The following is a 22,711-nucleotide window of genomic DNA, read 5'->3' on the forward strand; positions in this document are numbered from 1 at the left end:
ATTGGTACTGTTTTCCACTGGAATTATAAAATCAATTACATTTTAAGACTTCCACCAAAACACCTCGCAAAATTATTAAGATTTACGTTAGCTGGACCGATTTGAAAATACCTCAAAAAATTTAGTTTTTTTATTAATAAAAAGTTTTTTTGAAATCCCTCAGATTTCTAAACAGTTTAAGCTTAAAAAGTTTGCATAAAAAAATTTAGAAAAATTTTTCTACGGAATCATAATAATGAGATTTTTGATGCTATATTTGACCTTTTTTCAAAGATTGGTTTAAGAAAAACTTGAATAACTCAGCCAAAACCTTACCAATTTAGACTTATGAAGTATCGTTAGTAAGGTATTTTCTCTCCCTTTTAATTTCTTTGCGAATAAGCTCATCCAAAGTATGAAAGAGGAAGGTAAGATAAACGCGTGTCATTCCATGTTGAATTAAGATGTGTTGGTATTTGATAAAAAAAAATTTGGGACGTGAATGAGTTTTTTTTGCAAAGAAATAAAGAGGGTGCGAAAATACCTCTCCACTGATACCTCATAAGTCTATATCGGTAAAGCAGTTATTTTAGTTTTTCTTACACAAATCTGAAAAAAGTTAAAAAAACAGCATCAAAAATCTCATTATTATGATTCCGTAGAACATTTTTTTAAATATTTTTATGCAAACTTTTTAAGCTTAAACTGTTTAGTCATTTGGGGGGATTTTGTCCAGAAAATCCTTTAAGAAACTATTTTTATTCATAAAAAACTACATTTTTAGAGGTATTTTCGAACCGGTCCAGCTCACGAAAATCTTAATATTTTTCCGCAATATATTGATAGAACTCTTAAAATATGCTAGGTTTGGTAATCCCGCCGGAAAAACTGCAATTTTTTTTGTGGCGATGCAGTCTAATGTAATGTGTAATGTCCAAAAAATTATAACTGCACCAAATTTTCAAAAGTTTTAAAATATTATTTTTTTTTTGTTATTTAATTTTGGTTAGTTTTTTATAGTTCATTCTTTAACAACATCTGTCTAAACACAAGTTTAAAGGCAGTGTCACACGATTGGGTATTTGCCAACATTTGGTGCAAATCGTATCCTGTGAATACCCAAATGTTTTTCTTTATCCCAATCACGAAAATTAATTGGTTGAAATTTTTCAATAGAACATCGCTGTATTGTACCAATCCTTTGACTACAAAAAAAATTTCCCATTTTTTTATTTTGTACCAATATCCCAATATAAAAATTTAGTAATCTGTACAAATGTACCAATCGAGTGACACTGCCATAAAAATTTATGCAATTTAAAAAAAATTCAACAGATTTTCGTAAAAATTTCGAATTTTTTAATAAGATTCTGAGTACGCATTTTAGTAGAATAAAGTACAAGTTTCAAATGGCTAAAAACTGCGATTGATTTTTAGGAATTTTTAAAAAACCTCGAAATTTGTACGACAGTTTGTTGAATTTTTTTTTAATATTGCACAAATTTGGAAACTTGGATTTACACGGGTTTTGTTAAAGAATTAACTATATTATAAAAAAAATAAGCAAAATTAAATAACACCGAAAATAATACGTTAAAACTTGGCAAAAAGCGGGTTTTACTGTAGTTAAATTTTAATCAAATTTTCAAGTACCATTATCTCCGGAGCCAATCTGATAAAACGGGGGATGCCATTGAATTTAGAACGTCCCAATTAAGCGGGTTCAAGATTCAAAATCTTTACTCAAAATTTACAACTTGCACAGCGTAATTTGAACCCAGCTTATTCTTTTGTTTTCTATTTTAGCGATCCAAATGTTTATTCCTCGTCTAACTTTTGAAGCACTTGATGAAAATGAATTACACTTATATTTATCGATTTACTAGGAGATTACGAATATAATCATGTATAAAACATAGGTGTGCCCACAAATTAAAAAATTAAACCTTTTGTTTTGAAAGTGTAGCTGTTTTTTAGATTTGCCCATATTATATTCATATTAACCCTTCCAAATTGTTTCCAATCCAGAGATTCAGGTACCTTTAAGCTCTCTGCAGTGGATGATATACAGATTCTATTGGACGACCAGATCATCAAAACACAAACTATGAAGAGTTCGCCATACATCAAACCATTTGAGGAGGATATACTGTAAGTGTAACTTTATCAAGGAAAAGTTAAATACGGAATTTACACCAACCAGATAAAATTTCACTCTTAGGAAATGGGAGGCAAAACTAATGCTCCTGCAGGATATTTTGGACGAGTGGCTGCGCGTACAGGCAACATGGATGTATTTAGAGCCAATTTTTTCAAGTCCCGACATTCAACAGCAAATGCCAGAAGAGGGGCGAAGATTTGCGGCTGTGGATAAGGTGCACTGAAAAAGGATTGGGGCAACGAATTTTGAAAAACTTTTCATGCAATACTCCTTTTTCAGATATGGAAAGAACTCATGAAGCAAGCAAGTGCAGATCCACGCGTTATGGTTGTTGTAGAGATTGACAAAATGAACGAAAAGCTGAAGAAAGCGTATGCATTGTTGGAAATTATTCAGAAGGGGCTAAACGCTGTATGCTTAAAATCGTACATATGTACATATATATCTATTATTTTATATGTTTCCTTTGAGTTTAGTACTTGGAGAAGAAACGCCTGTACTTCCCACGTTTCTTCTTCCTCTCCAACGATGAACTACTTGAGATACTCTCCGAAACTAAAGATCCTACTCGTGTGCAACCCCATTTGAAGAAATGCTTCGAAGGCATAGCCACACTGAACTTCACCGAAGAGCTGGAGGTCACTGCAATGCGTTCGTCGGAGCGCGAAGAAGTAATACTAGTCGATGTAATTTCTACGGCAAAAGCGCGTGGCCAGGTGGAGAAGTGGCTGTTGGAATTGGAGATTAATATGAAGAAAAGCATACATTTAAAAATAAGTGAGTCATTTTCTAGTTATCGGAAGATGATTCGAGAAACATGGGTGCTCTCGTGGCCCGGCCAGTGTGTGCAATCAATATCCCTTACGTATTGGACGCTGGAGATTACCGAATGCTTTTTCTCCGATGCGCCTGTGCAGAACTTGAAAAAGTATTTGGCACTATGTAAATTACAGGTGCGCTTTTACAGAAAATGTTATAGAGTAGGCATTCTTTATACGTAAATGCTTACAGATAGCTCAAATCGTTGATCTAGTGCGCGGTCATCTAAATGCTCAAAATCGCATTACGCTAGGGGCTTTGGTAGTGCTGGATGTGCACGCGCGTGATGTACTGGCAGAAATGGTGGAGAACGAAGTGTCTGATGCAAATGATTTCCAGTGGTTATCGCAAGTATGCTAATTAATTATTTTCCGTTTAAAGACAATTAGCCTTGTTTATAAAAGATAAAGTAGCTTTGAAAAGGTTTATAAATTTATAAAGCTCTTTAAAATAATTAAAAGTTTGCTCCCTAGGCTGCGTTTCACCAGACTCATCTAAGTGATAATTACTTTAATTTTCGAATTTTTGGTTTCACCAATCAATTTTAATTTGTTTTTAATTTTGATTTAAGTGACCTTTGCTCTTCACTTAAATAAAAATTAAATCAGAATAACCACACTCAGAGATGTTACACGTTTAATCAGCTGATCAATATACACACACCACAATTTTGTGTATATGCTGCTTACTTGTATACCAGCCCTGCTTTTCCAACACAGCTTGCCAATGCTTTCAAAAGCTCTCAGTACAAATGAAAGCTTTCGCTGGCCAAGTCTGTTTTACAGCCATTTTTTACTCACTTAAATAAAGAGATTATTAGAAAATAATTTAAATGAGAATTAAATAAAAAATTAAATTAAAGTTAATTTCCACTTAAATGAGTTTGGAGAAACGCCGCCTAAAAGTTTCCACACTACCTTACAGAAGGTGGCACACACACACGCACCCACACACAGGGCCTGGCCTTTTGTCAAGAGGGAGCGATAAAACTGTTTTCTGAGCAAACCTTTTATTATTGAATCATGCTTTAAACCGACTTTATTTTTTATGAATAAGGCCAAATGTATGTAACTGTACAATATTTCTTTCCTACAGCTGCGTTACTACTGGGAAGATAACAACTTGGATACGCGCATGATTAACAGCTCTCTCAAATATGGTTATGAATATTTGGGCAACACCACACGTTTGGTGGTCACACCTCTCACTGATCGCTGTTATCGTACACTCTTTAGTGCGTTGAATTTGCATTTGGGTGGCGCACCTGAAGGTCCTGCTGGTACCGGCAAGACAGAGACCACCAAAGATTTGGCCAAAGCTGTCGCTAAGCAATGTGTAGTCTTCAATTGTTCTGACGGTTTGGATTATATTGCCTTGGGTAAGTTCTTCAAAGGCTTGGCTTCATGTGGCGCATGGTCATGCTTCGATGAATTCAATCGCATTGACTTGGAAGTGCTCTCAGTGGTAGCTCAACAAATTTTGACTATACAACGTGGTATAAACTCTGGCAGTCCTACGTTGGTGTTTGAGGGCACTACGCTGACGTTGGATCCCACATGTGCAGTATTTATTACAATGAATCCCGGTTATGCGGGTCGTTCTGAGTTGCCGGATAATTTGAAGGTATTTGGCTTTAGTTGGTTTAAGTAGTTACATTTAACGGCATCTTGTAAGGGGAGTGGGACTCAAAACTGGCCCACGACAGACTAAATTCCTTATTTAAAAAAAAAAAAACACAATCGCGATTACGACACGAAGAACACCAGTGATTGGTATCACTTTAAGCTCAATAGTGAATAATGAAAATATGCGTATTAACCCGCATCCATCGGAAATTTTTTGTAACACAAAGTACGTTGTGCATCAATTTGATACATATGGAAAAAGACCCTAGTATTCGATGAAATGTTGGTTTTTTTCATTTTTATTAATGACCAACGTTTGTTTATTCATTTTCTGATAATAAGAATAAAAATGCTTGAACATTAACTATTTTCTTAATATTTTAATATGTTTTCGAAATTTGCATCAATTCGATATAAACGATGGATGCGGGTTAAGCTGTATTACCCTAGCTTAAGGAATATTGAGCTAAAGAAATATTTAAACAAGTAAAGAAGTATAAGTTCGGGCGGAACCGAACTTTATACACCCCGCGCACAGTGTAAAATTTGACCCATCTAGGCGCCTTTAATTCTGCAATTCGAAAACTATTGAAGATAGATTAATGAAATTTGGCACAAGGTGCGTTATAAGATAGGCGAAGCTTTTTACAAAAAATTGGTAATTTATAGTTACTGTCACGCCACCCTATTATATAACTGCAATTTTTAAAAATGCAAAAACAGAAATATTTAACTAACTGCAACGGCTAAAATGCCCAAAATTTATATTTAGAATTTCCCTATAACAAAGAATTATAAACTGACAGAAATGGACTTAAAAATAATTATATATATATTTTTTAATTATGGGCGTGGAAAATATCGATAAAAAAGTCAAGTTGGGTCAACAAAATTCCGTTATAAGTTCAATATTTCTTGCTCTATTTACAAAAATGGGATACCATTGGAAATGTAATGAATCAGGCTTTCTCTATTCAAAACAAAAATACAAGAATTTGTCTCGGTCGAGATAAAATGCAAATGAATTACTCGAAGAATATTAAATTCTCAGTAGGCCAGAAAAAGAAAATTTCATCAAAACCTGCACTTTCCAGCAGCTAAAATTGTATTGTTTAAAGTCTAAGAGGAGTGGCAAATAATCTGAGATACACACTTTATCTAATAGTGGTTTATAACGAGTTTTCGGGTCTAATAAAAATAATAATTTGCTAAAAATAAGTCTAAGTCAACATCGTTTTACTTTAACATGAAATACTCAGTCCTAGTTTACAAATTCCCAAAAATGTATATTCATTAAAAAGATCATACCTAAAAAAATAAGACCAAAATGATATTTTAGCAATTGTTGCATAAATCACATAACACCGACAAATTAAATATTGAGATTCAGTTTCAAATATACAAGTTTAAATATTATTGCGCTCAGTAGTTTTCCAAATATCAAACCCCGTCCCGCCATACACTTTGATTTAAATTTTTTAGTTGTTATTGTTTCGTCTTTATCAGGCATTTCTAAAAACATTCTTGACGTTGTTTTGAAATTTGGCGACATAAAATAATGTAATTAATCTTTTCTAGAATATGGAAATGATACACTGTGCGGCGCAGATATCAAATATGGTCGTTTAAAATTTTTCAAAAGTACCTTTGCATGACAAGTAGGGGGAATTTTTCCCGATTTCAAACCTTTTCGATAATATGCTGAGTTAGACTTAATGATATAATTAAACCAAGTTTGGTAGAAATCGATAAAGTGGTCACCGAAAAACACCTTTGTAGTCATAAAGTGGACGGTGCCACGTCCAATTCTTAAAAGTCTAATGCAGTCTTATTTATTGTTAAGAGAGAGTTTCCGTATTTCTGAAATTTACCGTTCTATAAACGGGAAGCGAGTGTAACTTTGGTCCCATTTGAATAATTTTTAACGAATTGATTTTCCGTACCGAGGTTAGTAAGTGCACCGAGTTTGGTAGAAATTGATGTATGAGAAATTCTCAGAAACTTCGACTTTTTTTTGTGAAAATCGTGAGCACGTATCTGCAATTTTTAGTATATGTTCCTTCAGCTGCTAGAATACAAAATCCACTGAGTTTGGTACGAATTGATAAATCGGTTACTGAGATACGCATACAATGAGCCAAATAAAAACTGGGATGCGACATTTTAGTAATTTTGGTTATTTTTCTTTAGTTTATTTAATGTTTATTATTGTTTTAGGAAAGTAACAAACACGATATACATAAATCCTAATTTCAGACTTTGTGCGAAAATTATGAAAATTCTGCAAAGTTTGATCATATATTCTAACTTCTTGATCAGCATTTTTAGGCAAAATTTTGGTATTCAGTTTTGTAGCTCATCAAATTTTAATATCACAAAGTTCGAATTTTAAGTATCTGGGACTTATGGGTGATTTTGTCAAAAAAAAAACTGTCGAACATAAATTTCCAACAAGTAATTTTTAGCGAAAAAAACCGACTTCAACTCTCATATAAAAAAAAAATATATATATATATATCTCATGATCCACTGACCGGATCTTAACCAGATTAATATGCAAAAGAATTATCGAAATCGGTTGACGTGGTCCAAAGTAATGCGGACTGATAACCTCCTCCTTTTGTGGAAGTCGGTTAAAAATCAGCGGTAAGTCCAAGCATCTACAGCGCAAGCTTCCCTGCAGGGAATGCTACTAGTTGAGAACTAGAATTCTACCAGTTTGCTTTTCAGCTCAACTAGTTCATTTTCTATCCTTTTTCAATGTTAGCGACTGGTATTTTTAACATTGCGATGTCCTACGAGATGTCAATTGTCAGGCTATGCATCAGCATCCACTAGTAGAAATACTTGTAGCATCATACCAGTTGATGAGATAGTCTGCCAATTCATCCCCTATGAAAAGCATTAGTATGCCTTTTTGCTCGCGGAGCTCCAACAGTCGCAATGGCCGACAGAGCAAAGCACTCCCGTGGTATGCCTGAGCAGAGTGTCCAGATTGTTAAAAAAAAAAATCGAAAAATCGCCTTTTTTTTAAACTCATGAAATTGATTTAACAAATCTTTTATTTTAAAAATAATATCTTGTTATAATATAATTTATAAAACCAAAAACGAACATAATACCTTCAGAGGGTAATAATAAATAACACAAATCACTTATATAATAGTGATGTACAAACAATTTTCATTAAAAATACGCATACTTTTTAAAAATATTTGTTTCAACACATTTTGCAATAGGACTGCGCAATTATTAAATTTATTATAACTCGTACTAATTGATTAATCGCACAATCCGCTTTTAAGAGCTCGGCGCTAAAAATAAAATAAAAACCTATAATAAGGCGAGATCAGCTATTTCCACAATTTCTTCAAAATCACCTATAGTGTCTGAATGATTTACACTTCTGTTGTGGTCATATATTGAGCTATTCGTCCGTGATAAGATACTGTTTGATATTGGAAACATTTTTCAGCAGAAACTGTTAGCCTTCATACAACACTTTATTCGAATTATTGAATAAGGGATTTCCAACCTCATCCTATTCCGAATCTTAGTTTTTGTTGAATTCATTACTGAAAAAGCGGCTCAGCAAAAGCATATGAATGCGGCAAGGATAATAATATGAAGGCTACTTTACTTATATTTCCAAACATTTTATTGCCTGTTGCGGTTTTCACTCCGTAAGCAATTATCCAAAATTCTTCAGAGTCGGATGGAATGGTTCTGAAAAAAGTTATGGCAGGGCCCTGAAACTCGCCCTCTTGTGATTCACACACTTTTCTGGTGACAAAATCAAAGCTTTTTAAAAGTGTTTAATTGACTAGGGAATCGTTTCAAAATTTCTTCGATAAGGGTGATCAAAAATGTTTGACAGTCTTTTAATATGCTTCTTAAGTCAAGTTTATCACGCAGTTCATTAGCCTCTTCTGTAAAGTTATAGTGGAAAACAAAGTTTTGTATATTTTTATAATTGGAAAAAATTTATTTGAAGGGAAAAAATCGCCAATGGCGATTTCCTAAATTTTTACGCGCAAATATCCAAAAAGAATCGCCTAATTGGCGCGAAATCGCCAAATCTGGACACTCTGTGCCTGAGGTACCAGGTTCAAGCCCGGGCGCAGGGAACATTTTTTTATTTTATTTTATTTTTTTTATAATATTTCTTTATATTTTTTATTTAGGTTTTTTTGTTATTCTTAAATTTAATTAAAAAAAATTATTATTTGTAATCTATTTTTTTATGGCATAAGTATTTCTTCCCATAAAGATTTTTAAGTTTGTTATTTATATTTAAATTGAAATAATTATTCCTACTTACATTGATCTAACTTTAAAAATCTCAACCACCTCCAAGCGGCCTCGAACCTGCGATCCCATAACCAGAATCGGTAGTCTTCACGTGACGCCACAGCCGACCTTTGTAAGAAAAGCAATTAATTGCGTTTTATTTTAGGCTTTGGCAATTCAAAAGCAGATGTCGCTGAACGCTTAAGTTCTTCGAAAATGTCGAACTGGTAGGCACATACTAGTTTATGAACTAGCATTTTTTCTAACTGGTTTGGGTTTTCAGTGCAGGGTTTTTCATTTGACACCTCATTTTCGAAAATCTAACGAACGTTGCAGATCTGATAACCTGGACAACTTATATATTGTTTTTTTTTGTTTTACTTATTTACGTTTTGCTCTGTAACTTTTAAATGAACACATAAAAAAGTAGTGCACGAGGATCATAGTTCAATAGTATGGCAACCCATCTAAATGTGTAAAAGCCTCATATGCATGTAAACCTCGTAAAATTGTTTAATTTTGTACAGAAAACCGGTTTATTACGAGGCTTACACACTTACGAGACATTTACGCGTTTATATGAATACCCGGAGTATATTATACAATAGAAACCACTCGTATTTGGCTAAATTTTCCAATTGCAGATAATGTGCTAATAAAAAATATACATTTTAACTTTGGTGCACGCATCGTAACTGTTTAAATAAGTTGTTTTTTAACTATCTTCTAATGAGAGCACATATGCCTGCCAAGTTTAGATAGATTCCTTCTATGCTCCAAAACACTATACAAGTTGTCCGATAACAGTTTTAGTATAAAGACCACAGAGCTGGGTAAATGCAATTACATTACAATTACATTCCTCAGTAATTGGGATTAGGAATCAATTCCTTCAGTTCACAGCAAAGGAATTGATTACTTTCTCAATTCCTTGGAAGTAATTTCAAATGTAATTGTTTTTTTTTAATTCCATTACAAGGAATTTCATATTGTAATTGGAATAAATTACGTGCTAGTAATGTATTTTTTTTCAATTCCTTTAAAAGGAATTGAAAATAACTCGCCCGAATACTTTCAAGCTAGCCTTTCGGTGAAGAACAGTCCGGACTGTTGTTGCCTCGGGCACTGCTGTTCTCTTGAACTAATCCCTGCGTATCTATAAAATTGCACTGACTTAATTGTGTATATTATGGTACCCTAAATGCTACCCAAAATGGCGTGCCCCACTGAAAACTCGTGGACCCCCATATTTTTTTCATGCCAAAGTAGACCCCCGCCAAGTTACCCGGGGGCCCCTGGCAGTCCACCTGGACCAATTTAGGAATGAATGTTCTAGACTTATAAGCACGGAACGACCTTGGACTATTTCTGAATAAATCCTGCAGTACGGCAACAGACTAACTGTCGGCAAGTTGGTTGCAGGTTTGGATTATTAAAAACACAAACCAAATTCGGTAAAAAAGGGATTGCATTCGAATAAACTCCAAATAAATGTGGTGATTAAGGAGAGTGCAACGAAATTTTTTTTTTATGGTGAACTCCGAGTTTAAGAGTAGAGTTAAGCGTTAAACTCCAAAATGGCCCATAAACTCGAGTTTGTGGTTCAATGAGAACGTAATATTACTTTAAGGTAGGTGATAATCCCATTGAAAATATTTCCAAATCAAGATTTCTGAAATACTTTTCGTTTTGTACCCATACTTTAATATTTCATTTATTTTATCAATTTAATTGAGTTAAATTTGCAAACAGGTGGCAACCCTCTTCGAAAATATTTTTGACTGTAATCCTTCGTAAAACTCTCTAGTTTGACACCTACATTGCGATATTTCCTTTATTTTATCAATTTAATTGAGTTAAATTTGCAAACAGGTGGCAACCCTCTTCGAAAATATTTTTGACTGTAATCCTTCGTAAAACTCTCTAGTTTGACACCTACATTGCGATATTTCCTTTATTTTATCAATTTAACTGAGTTAAAATTTTCAAATAGGTGGCAACACTCCTCAAGAATATATCCAACGGTTATCTTTTTTAAACTTCTTTAATTTGATACCCGGATTGCATTTAATTGAGTTTAAAATTTTAAAACAGGTGGCAACCCTTAAAACTTTTGTACCACAAATCCTGGTATTATACCGAACAATTAAAAAAAATATTATTCAAATCGGTTCAGCCGTTCTCGAGTTTTGAGACCTTGTACAACATATATAGATAGATAGAAGATGTCCAATGTGTGGTTTCGATTTTAATCTTTGACCACAACAAAAGTTCCACATTTCTGACGTATAAAAAAATGCCTCGAAAATCTTATTTAAAATTTTAAATGCAGTTGATTGATTAATCCTTATTAATACATATGTGTAAAATAAATGGTTCCATTTGAAAAGACAATCTTAACTAATAGCCAAATGTAAATTTCGTTTAGTAAGTAGAGTGAAGTGGAGACTAAACTTACATTTTTTGATTTGTTTTCATGCAAATAGAGGAATGTTAACTGGAAATCGACACCTGACTGGAAGATCGATGTATCGCGGCAGTAGGGTTGCCAGATTTTTTATGCGCGAGATCAGTACGTTAGACTTTTAAATGCTAAAAAAAATCAGTACTTTTCAGTACATTTTTTTCAAAGCAAAATTATGAATTTAAGTAACAGATAATACTTTAAAACGCCAGAGTACTTGCTTTTAACATTATTTTGGTGTTTAAATAAAATATAGTTCATAAAAAATAAAGGTGTTATTTATTTTAACATGAGTATACACTTCACTGTACACAGAAGCAAATAAATAATTTTATGTTTATGACATTTTTGAATAGCAATAATGAGATAATTTCCATCTTCAGTGTTTAAATAGGCAAAGAATTCTATACATCTTATTTTAAAATACTTTCATTTTGAAGCTCACTTTAAAAAATTTTAATTACAAGCCGGTTTCTCCCTTTGCGCCAGGAAGCAAAGTATATACTTAAGATCCTTTTAGTTGCTTCGTTTGAGTGGTATTGAAAAAAGAAAAACAAAATTACATATTTTTTCAAACTGTGGAAAACTACCACTATTTTAGGACTTCATATATTAATCCTTATTGCTTAAATTAATTTTTTCAAAACAAAAACTTTGAAAGACTAAGAATTCGCCAAAAAGAGTATCTTGTATACAAAACTCTTTTACAATGTCAGTAAATTGTGAAAAAATAATTGTTAGTTATAGGGAAAGGCTATTCGAATATTCAACTTTGTTGTTATTAAACTGAAAGTTATTTTCGAGATAACTAACAACACACGACAAAAAAACCGTCAGCATTTTTTATACCCAAGCGCACTTGTGCACAAGGGTATTATAACTTTGTTCACATAACGGTTGTTTGTAACAGGCAAAACGAATCGAGATAGATATAGACAAATGTATACATAAATGATCAGAATGAAAAGAGAAACCGATTAAGTGGTGACTGTCTGTTCGTCCGTCCGTCTGTGCACACGATAACTCGAGTAAAAATTCAGATATCTTAACGAAACTTGGTAAGTGCACTTCTTTCTGGCGTAGAACAAATGGTATTGAAAATGGGCAAAATCGGTCAATAACCACGCCTACCTCCCATATAACGGTAATTTTCGTATCTGCGTATTTTAGTAACTACTGAAGATTATTCACTCAAAATTGATATTTACAATAATTTTTAGACGAAAAATAAGAATATTAGAAATTTTTGGAAAATGGGCGTAGCCACGCCCGCTTATGGTTACATGTGTATATCTTGGTAACCGCTGCACCAATTTCTCCAAACTTGGCACAGTACAACATACCTTGGTATAAGATACGAAATGGCCGAAAATTTTTAAAATCGGACAATAACCACGCCCACATCCCATATAACGGTAATTTAGAGAAATACGAAATCTTCGATAAATCAGTAAATATTGAAGCTAATTTATTCAAAATTAATGCTTGCAACAATTCTTTACCAAGAAATACGTTTTGGATAAAATTTTGTAAAATGGGCGTAGCATCGCCCACTTATGATCACATATATGTATCTCGGTAACCGTTCTAGCAATTTGTACCAAACTCGGTGTGGTTATTGTGCTTGCCACATAGAAGCAAAGCGTTGAAAATTATTGAAATCGGACTAAAATTACGGCGGCTTTTCATATAATAGGAAATTTCAGAAATGCTTGAAACTTCAATATTTCGAAATTTAAGGACGCTAATTTACTCAAAATTGATACACCCCGGCTTACCATGTAACGGTGGCTTTCGGAAAGGTGAAAAAAACAAATATTTAATACTTGCGCCGGGTATTTAATGTTCGGCTCCGCCCGAACTTAGACTTTCTTACTTGTTTTAAATAATTTAAGCTCCATCATATAATCGCAATTGGTACGTAACGACCCGGCGATATGCTCGTAAAACGATTGATATTTTATTGTATTAATTTCTTGGGCATATCAAACATTATGTGNTTCTGGCGTAGAACAAATGGTATTGAAAATGGGCAAAATCGGTCAATAACCACGCCTACCTCCCATATAACGGTAATTTTCGTATCTGCNCAACTATAATTAAATGATTTTCTTCTTACTTTTTACAGTACGGTTTAAGGAAGTTCCAACGTTATATAAAAACCTTAAGAAAATCCTAAAGTATTTTGTTCGAGTTGAAAATTCAGTACAAATCAGTACAAATTTTGAAAAATCACGACATTAACGTACTGATTGTAGAAATGAATAAAATCAGTGCAAGAGTTGAAAAATCAGTACTGTACTGATAAAATCAGTTCGTCTGGCAACCGTACGCGGCAGCCAGTTCGAAAACGCCCTATTGCAGAAAACTTTTCAAGAGCACCCTATCTCTGAATTCGGTTCAAAAGCGCCCTAACTCAGCTGGCGATTCAAAAACGCCCTATCTCAGCACATTTTCAAAACATTTTCATTTGAGATAGGGCGTTTTTGAACCGAAATCTGAAATAGGGCCTTCTTAAACCAAATTCTAGGATAGGGTGCTTTTCAATAAAATTCTGAAATAGGGCGTTCCTCAATCAAATTCTGAAGTAGGACGTTCTTGAAAAGTTATCTGATATAGGGCGTTTTCGAACAGGCTGCCGAGATAGGTGGATCTTCCACTCAGGTGTCGAAATATGACTGCTATTTTCTTACTACGAAGATATGTAGGACAGGCGTAAATATAGACAAGTAAGAAAGTCTAAGTTCGGTCGGAGCCGAACATTAAATACCCGGCGCAAGTATTAAATATATGATTTTTCATCTTTCCGAAAGCTACCGCTAGATGGTAAACCGGGTGTATCAATTTTGAGTAAATTGGCGTCCTTAAATTTCGAAATATTGCAGTTTCAAGCATTTCTGAAATTTACCGTTATATGAAAAGCGGCCGTAATTTTAGTCCGATTTCAACAATTTTCAACGTTTTGCTTTTATGTGGCAAGCACAATAAAAATACCGAGTTTGGCACAAATTGGTAGAACGGTTACCGATATACATATGTGTGATCATAAGTGTGCGGAGCCACGCCCATTTTCCAAAATTATATCATAAACGTATTACTTGGTATAGAATTGTTGCAAGCATCAATTTTGAATAAATTTACTTTAATATTAACTGATTTATCGAAGATTTTCTATTTCTCTAAATTACCGTTATATGGGATGTGGGCGTGGTTATTGTCCGATTTTTTAAATTTTAGGCCATTTAGTATGTTATACCAAGGTATGTTACCAAGATATGTAACCATAAGTGGGCGTGGCTACGCCCATTTTCCAAAAAATTTCTAATATTCCTATTTTTCATCTGAAAATTATTGTAAGTATTAATTTTGAGTGAATAATCTTCGGTAGCTACTAAAATATCGCAGTTTTCGTATTTCTTGGAAATTACCGTTATATGGGAAGTGGGCGTGGTTATTGTCCAATTTTGCCCATTTTCAATACCAACCTACCTTGGATTAATGGAAACCCACATACCAAATTTCGTTGAGATATCTAAATTTTTGCTCGAGTTCTCGTGTATACGGACGGACGGACAGACGGACAGACGGACGGACACACAGACATGGCTTAATCGACTTCTCTATTCATTCTGAGCATTTATGTATACATTTGTCTATATCTATCTCGATTCGTTTTCGCTGTTACAAACAACCGTTATGTGAACAAAATTAATATACCCTTGTGCACAAGTGCGCTCGGGTATAAAAATTAATAAATGTGAAGTAAATACATATCGCCGTCCTTATGCCAGAAGTACAGGGGCGCACCCAGGAATATATTTTGGGAGCGGTTTATACTTCTGAAAATCAGATAATAAGCTCTTTAAAATACATGTATGCAATTTTTATGAACAGTATGCAATAAATAAATAAACTGTATAAAGTTTCAAAAATTGCACTTTATTTACCTAAAATTAACAAAGAACTCAAACATTTATAACCAACTTCAAAAAAGGGGGAGGTTATCAATTCGTCGGAATATTTCTTCTGTTTTTATGTATTCTACCGCATAACTTTGGACCACGTGAACCGATTTCAATAATACATTTTTTTTTAATCGTAAAGATGGTACCTTAAGGGTCGTCCCGTAATTTGGTTTAGATTTGGATTGGATCGGTTGTGTGTTTTGTTTAAAAATTACTTGTTTAGTAAAAAGTTCTTTAAACACAAGATGGGTTCAACTTTCAAAAGTAATAAAAAATGTTAAAAAAGAGTTTAAATGATCATTTTCCTCGATTTCTGGTAGCTACGCTAAATTTTCGTCGCCAAAATTCTCTAAATGAAAGTCAGTGGGCCTAAACGTATATCGAATTCCATTCAGTAATAACTGTAAAGTGTAATCAGCCAAATCTGGCAGTATGAGTGGCACTAGATGTTGTATGTTGTTAGCCGTACCTGCTATTCTTTTGGAGATTTTTGGCGATCAAAATTAGCGATAGCAAATGCTGGAATCACGCTGCTGATTTTCGATGGATATGGTTATTTTTCACGATTGCCTCATTTTTAACATTTCGATTACCGAAAAAATTAACTGAACTTGTAATTTTATTATGTAGCTCATTTTGGTGGAACGAATTCGAAGTTGGCAAATTAAATTTTCGAATCCCTGTTAAGTACATATCAGTGGTAAACTCTTTTAGGCTGTAAAGTGTAAAAAACAACTGTAAGTGAATATGCATTGCACATTTTTAGTACAACGTTTTCATTCATACATGACATTTCTTAAATCCTTTACCAAAATTTCTTAAATCAGTTTGCAGCTCTCAAGAAAAAAATTCTGGTATATTTATTTCTTCAAGAAAATTTACAGCAAAAGGAAAGTTCTTTTTTCAAGCAAAATAAATAATAAAAAAACATTTCTTGTGATTTTTCTTGATAGCTGGATTCTAAGCTTTAAGATACAGTTTGTATATGAGATTATTAGCATAAGTTAGTTTGAACCCCAAAACCCACCCCTTATGTGCGCTAATGCAGAAGCATGAATGTGCAAATTTATCAATTTTGAGTTATTGGGTTGACTTGATTAACCTTTGGATGTCCTATGTTTAGAGCACGACGGATTCCAACTTTTTTTCAGGTACCGATGCCGATGCTGACTAATCGGCTAATGGGTACGGTGACCATCCGTTCTGTTTTTTGCAGGACCGTACTGTTTTTCAAACCTAAAAAACCTGAAAATGTACTGATTTTTTCCAAGTGTCCTGCATTTGTCCCGCATTTTATTCGTTATTTTAAAATTATCGGACAATGGATGGATTTTTTCATAAATGTGTTTTTTTGGTACTTTTCGTAGCTTTTCTTCAATATCTCATGAAAAAATCTCCCAATCAACGTAAGCGACTTACAGCTCGAAGGGTATTGATGTGCCTCTTACCAAAATATATAACTTGTGGCGACTTCAATGAAAATTATTAGTGCTACAGGCGACCATTTGCATTTTGTCGTCAAAGTCGAAAAAAGTGAGAGTTTCAATCAAATACGCAGCTTTATTTGATATTTTTTTTCATTAGTTTAAAAATTCGATAAATAAGATATATCATTACAGTAAATTTTGATCCAAAGATAATGAAAATCGGATTAGAAATGTAGATGCTATGAAGCGCAATCTGCACAAATTATATATTTTTGAAAAGGGCACATAAATACCTTTGTAACTCGTCGTTTACGTCGATTCATGACGTCGATTTTTGACAAATTACTGCGAAAAGTACCAAAAAACAAAAAAAGTTATTGTTTTCGTTTTGAACGACTCAAAATTTGCCTATAAAATAATCTTTTAAAGATTTTTACTTTTCGTGTAAGCTATTGTAATTATAATATGTTTTACTATACTTTTATAAATATTCATGTAAAAAAAGATTAATATCCATGAAGAAAACGTGATTCATTTTTTTAAGTTTAAAATGTATTAAGAATTTAGAATCATAAATACTCTTTTGATATTTTTATACTAAGTAAGTATATGTATATGTATTTTTGAAAAATTGTCCTTCATTTTGAATCCATATTTATGGTCACCGTACTTATGGGGGAAGAATCGGTCGATGACGATGCCGATGCCGATTCCATAAAAAATGAATAAATTCATAAAATCAGTTAATTTAACGGAGTTAACAAAACAACAGAAAACAAATAATTGAATTAATTGGCTTGTTATGCAACATAACATACACATGAATGTACATTAGGGTGGTCCAAAAATACACGTGAAAAAGTAAAGTCGGAATTTTTACGCTCTCACACCCTAGGATTGTTCTATACCGAAAAGAGTATACCCCTATTTTTTATTTTAAAATCAAAAAATATTTAGAGGTCGCTCAAGGCGCCCAAAGTTTTCCGTGTATTTTGTGTGGGAAAAAACAACTTTTCGTAGAAATGGTATAGAATTCTTAAAAATCAATATTTTTCCATCAGATAACTCTGTTTCTCTGCAGCAGATTCCCAATAATAATAATAAATTGTTTATTTAGCCATTTTTTATAGCAACTATAATTTATAGGTCCGCCAAAAACCCACAAAAACCCTGAAAAATTCAATGGGGGGACCAATAAAAAATCGTTACAATTAAAACATGGTTAAATAAACAATTGGGTATTATTATTGAAAGTCTCCTGAAGACGACCAGAGTTTTCCTAACGAAAAATATTGATTTTCAAGGGTTCCATACCATTTACACGTAAAGTTTTTTTTCTCATATAAAAATACGTGGAAAACTTTGAGCAATTTGAGCGATCTCTAAATATTTTTTGATTTCAAAATAAAAAAATAAGGGTATACTTATTTTCGATAAAGAACAATCCTTGGGGGTGAGAGCATTACAATTCCGATTTTACTGTTTTTGGACCACCCTAATGTACATACATATGTATGTATATGTAAAAATATATGTAAAAATATCACATTTACATATGTACATTACATAAAACACTTTTTTATATGGTGCTAAGCAAGAAATGTTTAGGAACATACTATTTGATTTCGTTTTGTACTTAAATACAATCTGTTGCACACAATGCATAAGAATTTATATGATAGGTATGTATAAACATACATATAGTGGTCCACAAAATAAAAGAATTGCGATATTTTGACCGGTTTTGGCATTTGGCATTTGTCTATTGTTTATTTAATGTTTATTATCTATATACAGGGTGTCCCAGAAGTAACGTGCCAAACTTTAGGGGAAGGTAGGTGGGGGGTGAGATCTCTGATAAACAAAAAAATTTCAGGTAAAAGTGTCACCGTTTTTGAAATATTTACATTTTTTTGAACGTTAGAATGTATTTAATAGATATAAATTTAAGTTTCTCTTGTTACCGACCAATGACATGCTAAATAGTACAAAGGTACATTATTACCTGCTCCTGACATTATTTTATGTTACTTACCGGAATTCGGACTAGAGTCTATAACAAGGGCTATATCTATTAATATGTTTTGTGGAGGATGGGTTCACGTGAAATAAAATATACATGAGTAGTTTGAAGAAAATTTATTCATTTATTGAAAAAATATGCTCAAATTGGAGACCTTCTACTCTAATACAAGCTCGGCACCTTTTAAGAAAATACGCTTTTAGGGATCTTAAACTCAATTGGGCTATCTCAGCAGCAGCTCCATTTATTTGTTCCCGCAAATGCTCTTCGTTTTGAATTGTTTTTGAATAAATTTTGTCCCTAAGACAGCCCCAGTTGAAAAAATCTAATGGATTCAGGTCTGGCGATCGAGCGGGCCACGTGATTGGCCTGTATCGCCCAATCCATCGGCGAGGATAAGTTTCGTCTAAGTGAGCTTTTACTTCACGCCCGTAGTGAGCAGGGCACCCGTCATTTTGCAGCTAAAGTCTCCGCCGCAGGTTTAAGGGTACATCTTCTAAAAGAGTTGGAAGCCGTTCCTGAAGGAACTCTACATAACTGTGAAAGTTGAGCGTTGGCGGCAGATCCACAGGTACCAATATCTGACAATTAAAAATACCGCACCATAAATTTATTTTGTACCGGTACTGCGAACGATCTTCTCTCATTTCGTGAGGATTGTCTATCTGCCAACTGTGAAGGTTATGTAAATTAAAATAACCATCACGTTTGCAAGAACTCTACATAACTGTGAAAGTTGAGCGTTGGCGGCAGATCCACAGGTACCAATATCTGACAATTAAAAATACCGCACCATAAATTTATTTTGTACCGGTACTGCGAACGATCTTCTCTCATTTCGTGAGGATTGTCTATCTGCCAACTGTGAAGGTTATGTAAATTAAAATAACCAATTTTAGTATAACAAAGTGCAAGTTTGAGGTAGCTAGGACTTACCATTCATATTTAGCAATATTGTTTTTTGTTGTTTGGTAAGTCCTAGCTTCCTCATACTTGCACTTCATTATACTAAAATTGAATGGGCTAAAAAACTGCAAACTCAACTTTTTTCTAGATAGCGTAAATAGAAAGTGAATTATTTTAATGGAATTTTGCAGAATTTTCTTAAATTTTGCACAAGGCTTGGAACTCTGATTTTCGGGGATTTTGTTGTAGAATTGACTATATTTTTATAAAAAATTACCGAAAACTAAAATATTTAAAAAATAGTTGCCCTTATTGTAAAAAATTCGTTGTACCTAAACTTTATTGACTGACTGTATTAAGGTAGCTGTGCTGGATTGCATAAAAAAAATTAACTTGTCTTTTCTTAAAAAAAAGGTAGCTCTGGTGGCTTGCATTTTTAAATAAATTTAGTGAGAAAGTGATAATTATTTTGACACTTTTTTTTTTAAATGTCTCTTTTTCTGCAACTGCATTGCCTTTCTCAATTGTCCTTCATCGCTAAGTATAATGATTATTAAGCAACTCAAAAACTATACCAGCGTGATTACCGACGTATCCTTTTGAGAGGTAGCCGCACCCTTATAAGAGGAATAAGACCCAAACTTTTAAGGTCAAAATTTCAGTAGGTTGCGTCTTTATGGCCTTTTCAATTTTATAAATTATCATTATTTTTAAGTGGAAAAATAAAACTGAAAATTAATGATAATCTCTGCGCGAAAAAATAAAAATCATAAAATAATCATTATAAGTAATCCCAAAAATAAAAATAAAATAATAATTATTTCCGTTTGAGCGAAAAAATAATACTCAATAATAATTCATAAAATAATGATTAAATGCTGATTTAAATTATTTTACTCATGATGATTACCTTCCCTGCTTTTAAAATTTAAAATAGAATAGTTTAGTGAAAGTACCACATTTCACTGCTTTTGGACTGGTGCGGAACTAGTTACTATCGGTCTGGTTCGTTTTTGGCAAAAAAGAACTAGAACTGAACTAGAAATCTGGTTCACTAGTTCGTGTTTTCCCTACATGGTACTTCTGGGACACCCTGTATATAAAAATGGTGTGAAAAATGTATCGTTATTCATCAATTGAGAACGATTGGGCCGATTTGGCTAAAACTTTTTTAGTTGCTCGTAATTGCCAGCAGAAGGTTTTTGCGAAAGCAAATTTTGGGAAAACCCTCCGCGAAAGTCGGGAAGTAGGAAAAATCGAAAATTGATTTTTTTGTATGGAATTTTGTGTGCAATTCCTTCAGACTGGCATTCGAATGGAAAAATAAAAAAGTCTAAATGGAAAACTTGGAAAAGTCTGGAAGAACGCGAAAGATTTGAATTTTTTTCAACGCAAGCTTGGAAAATTTCGGATAATTGTGAAATTCATTAGGAGCATGAATCAATTGCTAACAATTTTCTCCTATGTTTCATAACCGATTCGAATGGGTGCTGCTCTTTTGGAAAGGTGTTTAGAAGAAGGAGCTACGCTAAAAAATGCATTTGATTCGTTGGTAGCCTTATGCCTAGATTAGCATATAGGATAAATTTTTTCCGTTCATTGGGCCAGGGACCGATCTAACCGAAAAAGTCTTATTTATGGACCGATTTACTTGAAATTTGGCACGTACTGGTACCGATCTATTCCAAAAAATCTTATTTATGCACCGTTTTGCGATATGCGTAGAATATAATCCAGTCATTGTTTTACAGTTCGAAAGGTGTAGGCGGCGCAAACATGCGGATATTGGCTATTTAACAATACTTATTACACAGACGAACAAAAATGGGAAAAAAGCTTTATGCAGCAAATTTTGGCGCCATTTTTGCCGAATTTGCGTGTGCTGATTACGAATCCGTAAGCATAAAGTTTCCATCAGCTCCAGATTTACAAAAAAAACGAGCTCGAAGTGTCAAAACATCGCGTTTTTTTCAATATTTGAGAAGCTCTAGCAAAGAAACAAAGGGTGTAGAACCTTCCACTTTGGCTTTAATTAAAGCTAAAAATCTCGAATACTATCCTTGCAAATTCCTGCATCTTTGCTTGATGGTCACTTGTAGTCATTTGTTGAACAGGAATAACTGATTTTGGGAAGTTTGAGTACCTACCGCAATTAAGCAAAAGATGATAGAACCTTCCACTTAGGCTTAAATTAAGGCTTGGACCTTTTCAAATGCATAATTTTCCAGTATTTTTTTTATTGTTCGACGATAAAAAGTAAATAAGTATAGGTAACTATCAGGACAAGGTGCAGGAATAGTACTTTCAGGGATAGTAGTCTGTAGTTCGGGCTTTAATTTAAGGAAGGCTCTATCACCTTTTGTTTCATTGCTAGAGCTTCTCAAATATTGCAAAAAACGCGATTTTTTGACACTTTCACCACATTTCTCTAAAAATTTGGAGCTGATGGATCTTTATACCTACAGATTCTTAATCAGCACAAAAAAGCCTATCAAAAACAGTTTTAACATTTGCCGCATCATAATCGGTGTTGCCCTGTGCTACCTGCACTAATTATATAAAGAGAAGCTCCTTCTTTTTATAAAAGGTTATCTCGCGAACGGCTGTACCGATTTTTTGGAAGTTTGGACACCTACTGCAGACTTTGGATATATTAAGGGAACGTACATATCGAATTTTTATACCGCAATCTCTAGAAGTATTTGTGGTAGTTCCTGGAAATTAGTATAGAGATTTTTGGGCCGTGGCGTTTTCCAAACATATTGAAACTTTTACCTATCTGTAAATATATACAGTGTATTTTCTTTTTCATAATAAATTTCTTTGTTAATTTTTTATAGGAATATAGATAATTTTGCATCAAATGGCACCAAATTTTAAGTAAGCAGTTTTTTAGTTCACTCAATTTCAGTATCATAAAGTGCAAGTTTTAAATGGCTATAAGTTACCGTTGATTTTTGAGATTTTTTTTCGCTGATGATGTTGCGCATTTTCTCCGTATAACGAATGTGTGATAGGTTTTTTGTAAGGGAAAAAAATGCCGAAGAGTGTC

General features: G+C 33.4%; 1 protein-coding gene across 1 annotated transcript in view; it reads left to right on the top strand.

The window, feature by feature from the left end:
- Dhc36C (Dynein heavy chain at 36C) overlaps positions 1–22,711 on the top strand; it is a 136,579-nt gene that overhangs the window by 55,500 nt on the left and 58,368 nt on the right. Inside the window, exons 7-12 of the mRNA XM_017639341.1 lie at positions 2,008–2,130; positions 2,201–2,354; positions 2,420–2,551; positions 2,617–3,093; positions 3,152–3,310; positions 4,055–4,582. Of these exons, the coding sequence (XP_017494830.1) occupies positions 2,008–2,130; positions 2,201–2,354; positions 2,420–2,551; positions 2,617–3,093; positions 3,152–3,310; positions 4,055–4,582 (1,573 nt within the window). The remainder of the gene's footprint in view (positions 1–2,007; positions 2,131–2,200; positions 2,355–2,419; positions 2,552–2,616; positions 3,094–3,151; positions 3,311–4,054; positions 4,583–22,711) is intronic.

Source organism: Rhagoletis zephyria, unplaced genomic scaffold (assembly GCF_001687245.7).
Source record: "Rhagoletis zephyria isolate East Lansing unplaced genomic scaffold, Rhagoletis_zephyria_1.1 Rzeph_scaffold_00150, whole genome shotgun sequence".
NCBI classification, from domain to species: domain Eukaryota; kingdom Metazoa; phylum Arthropoda; class Insecta; order Diptera; family Tephritidae; genus Rhagoletis; species Rhagoletis zephyria.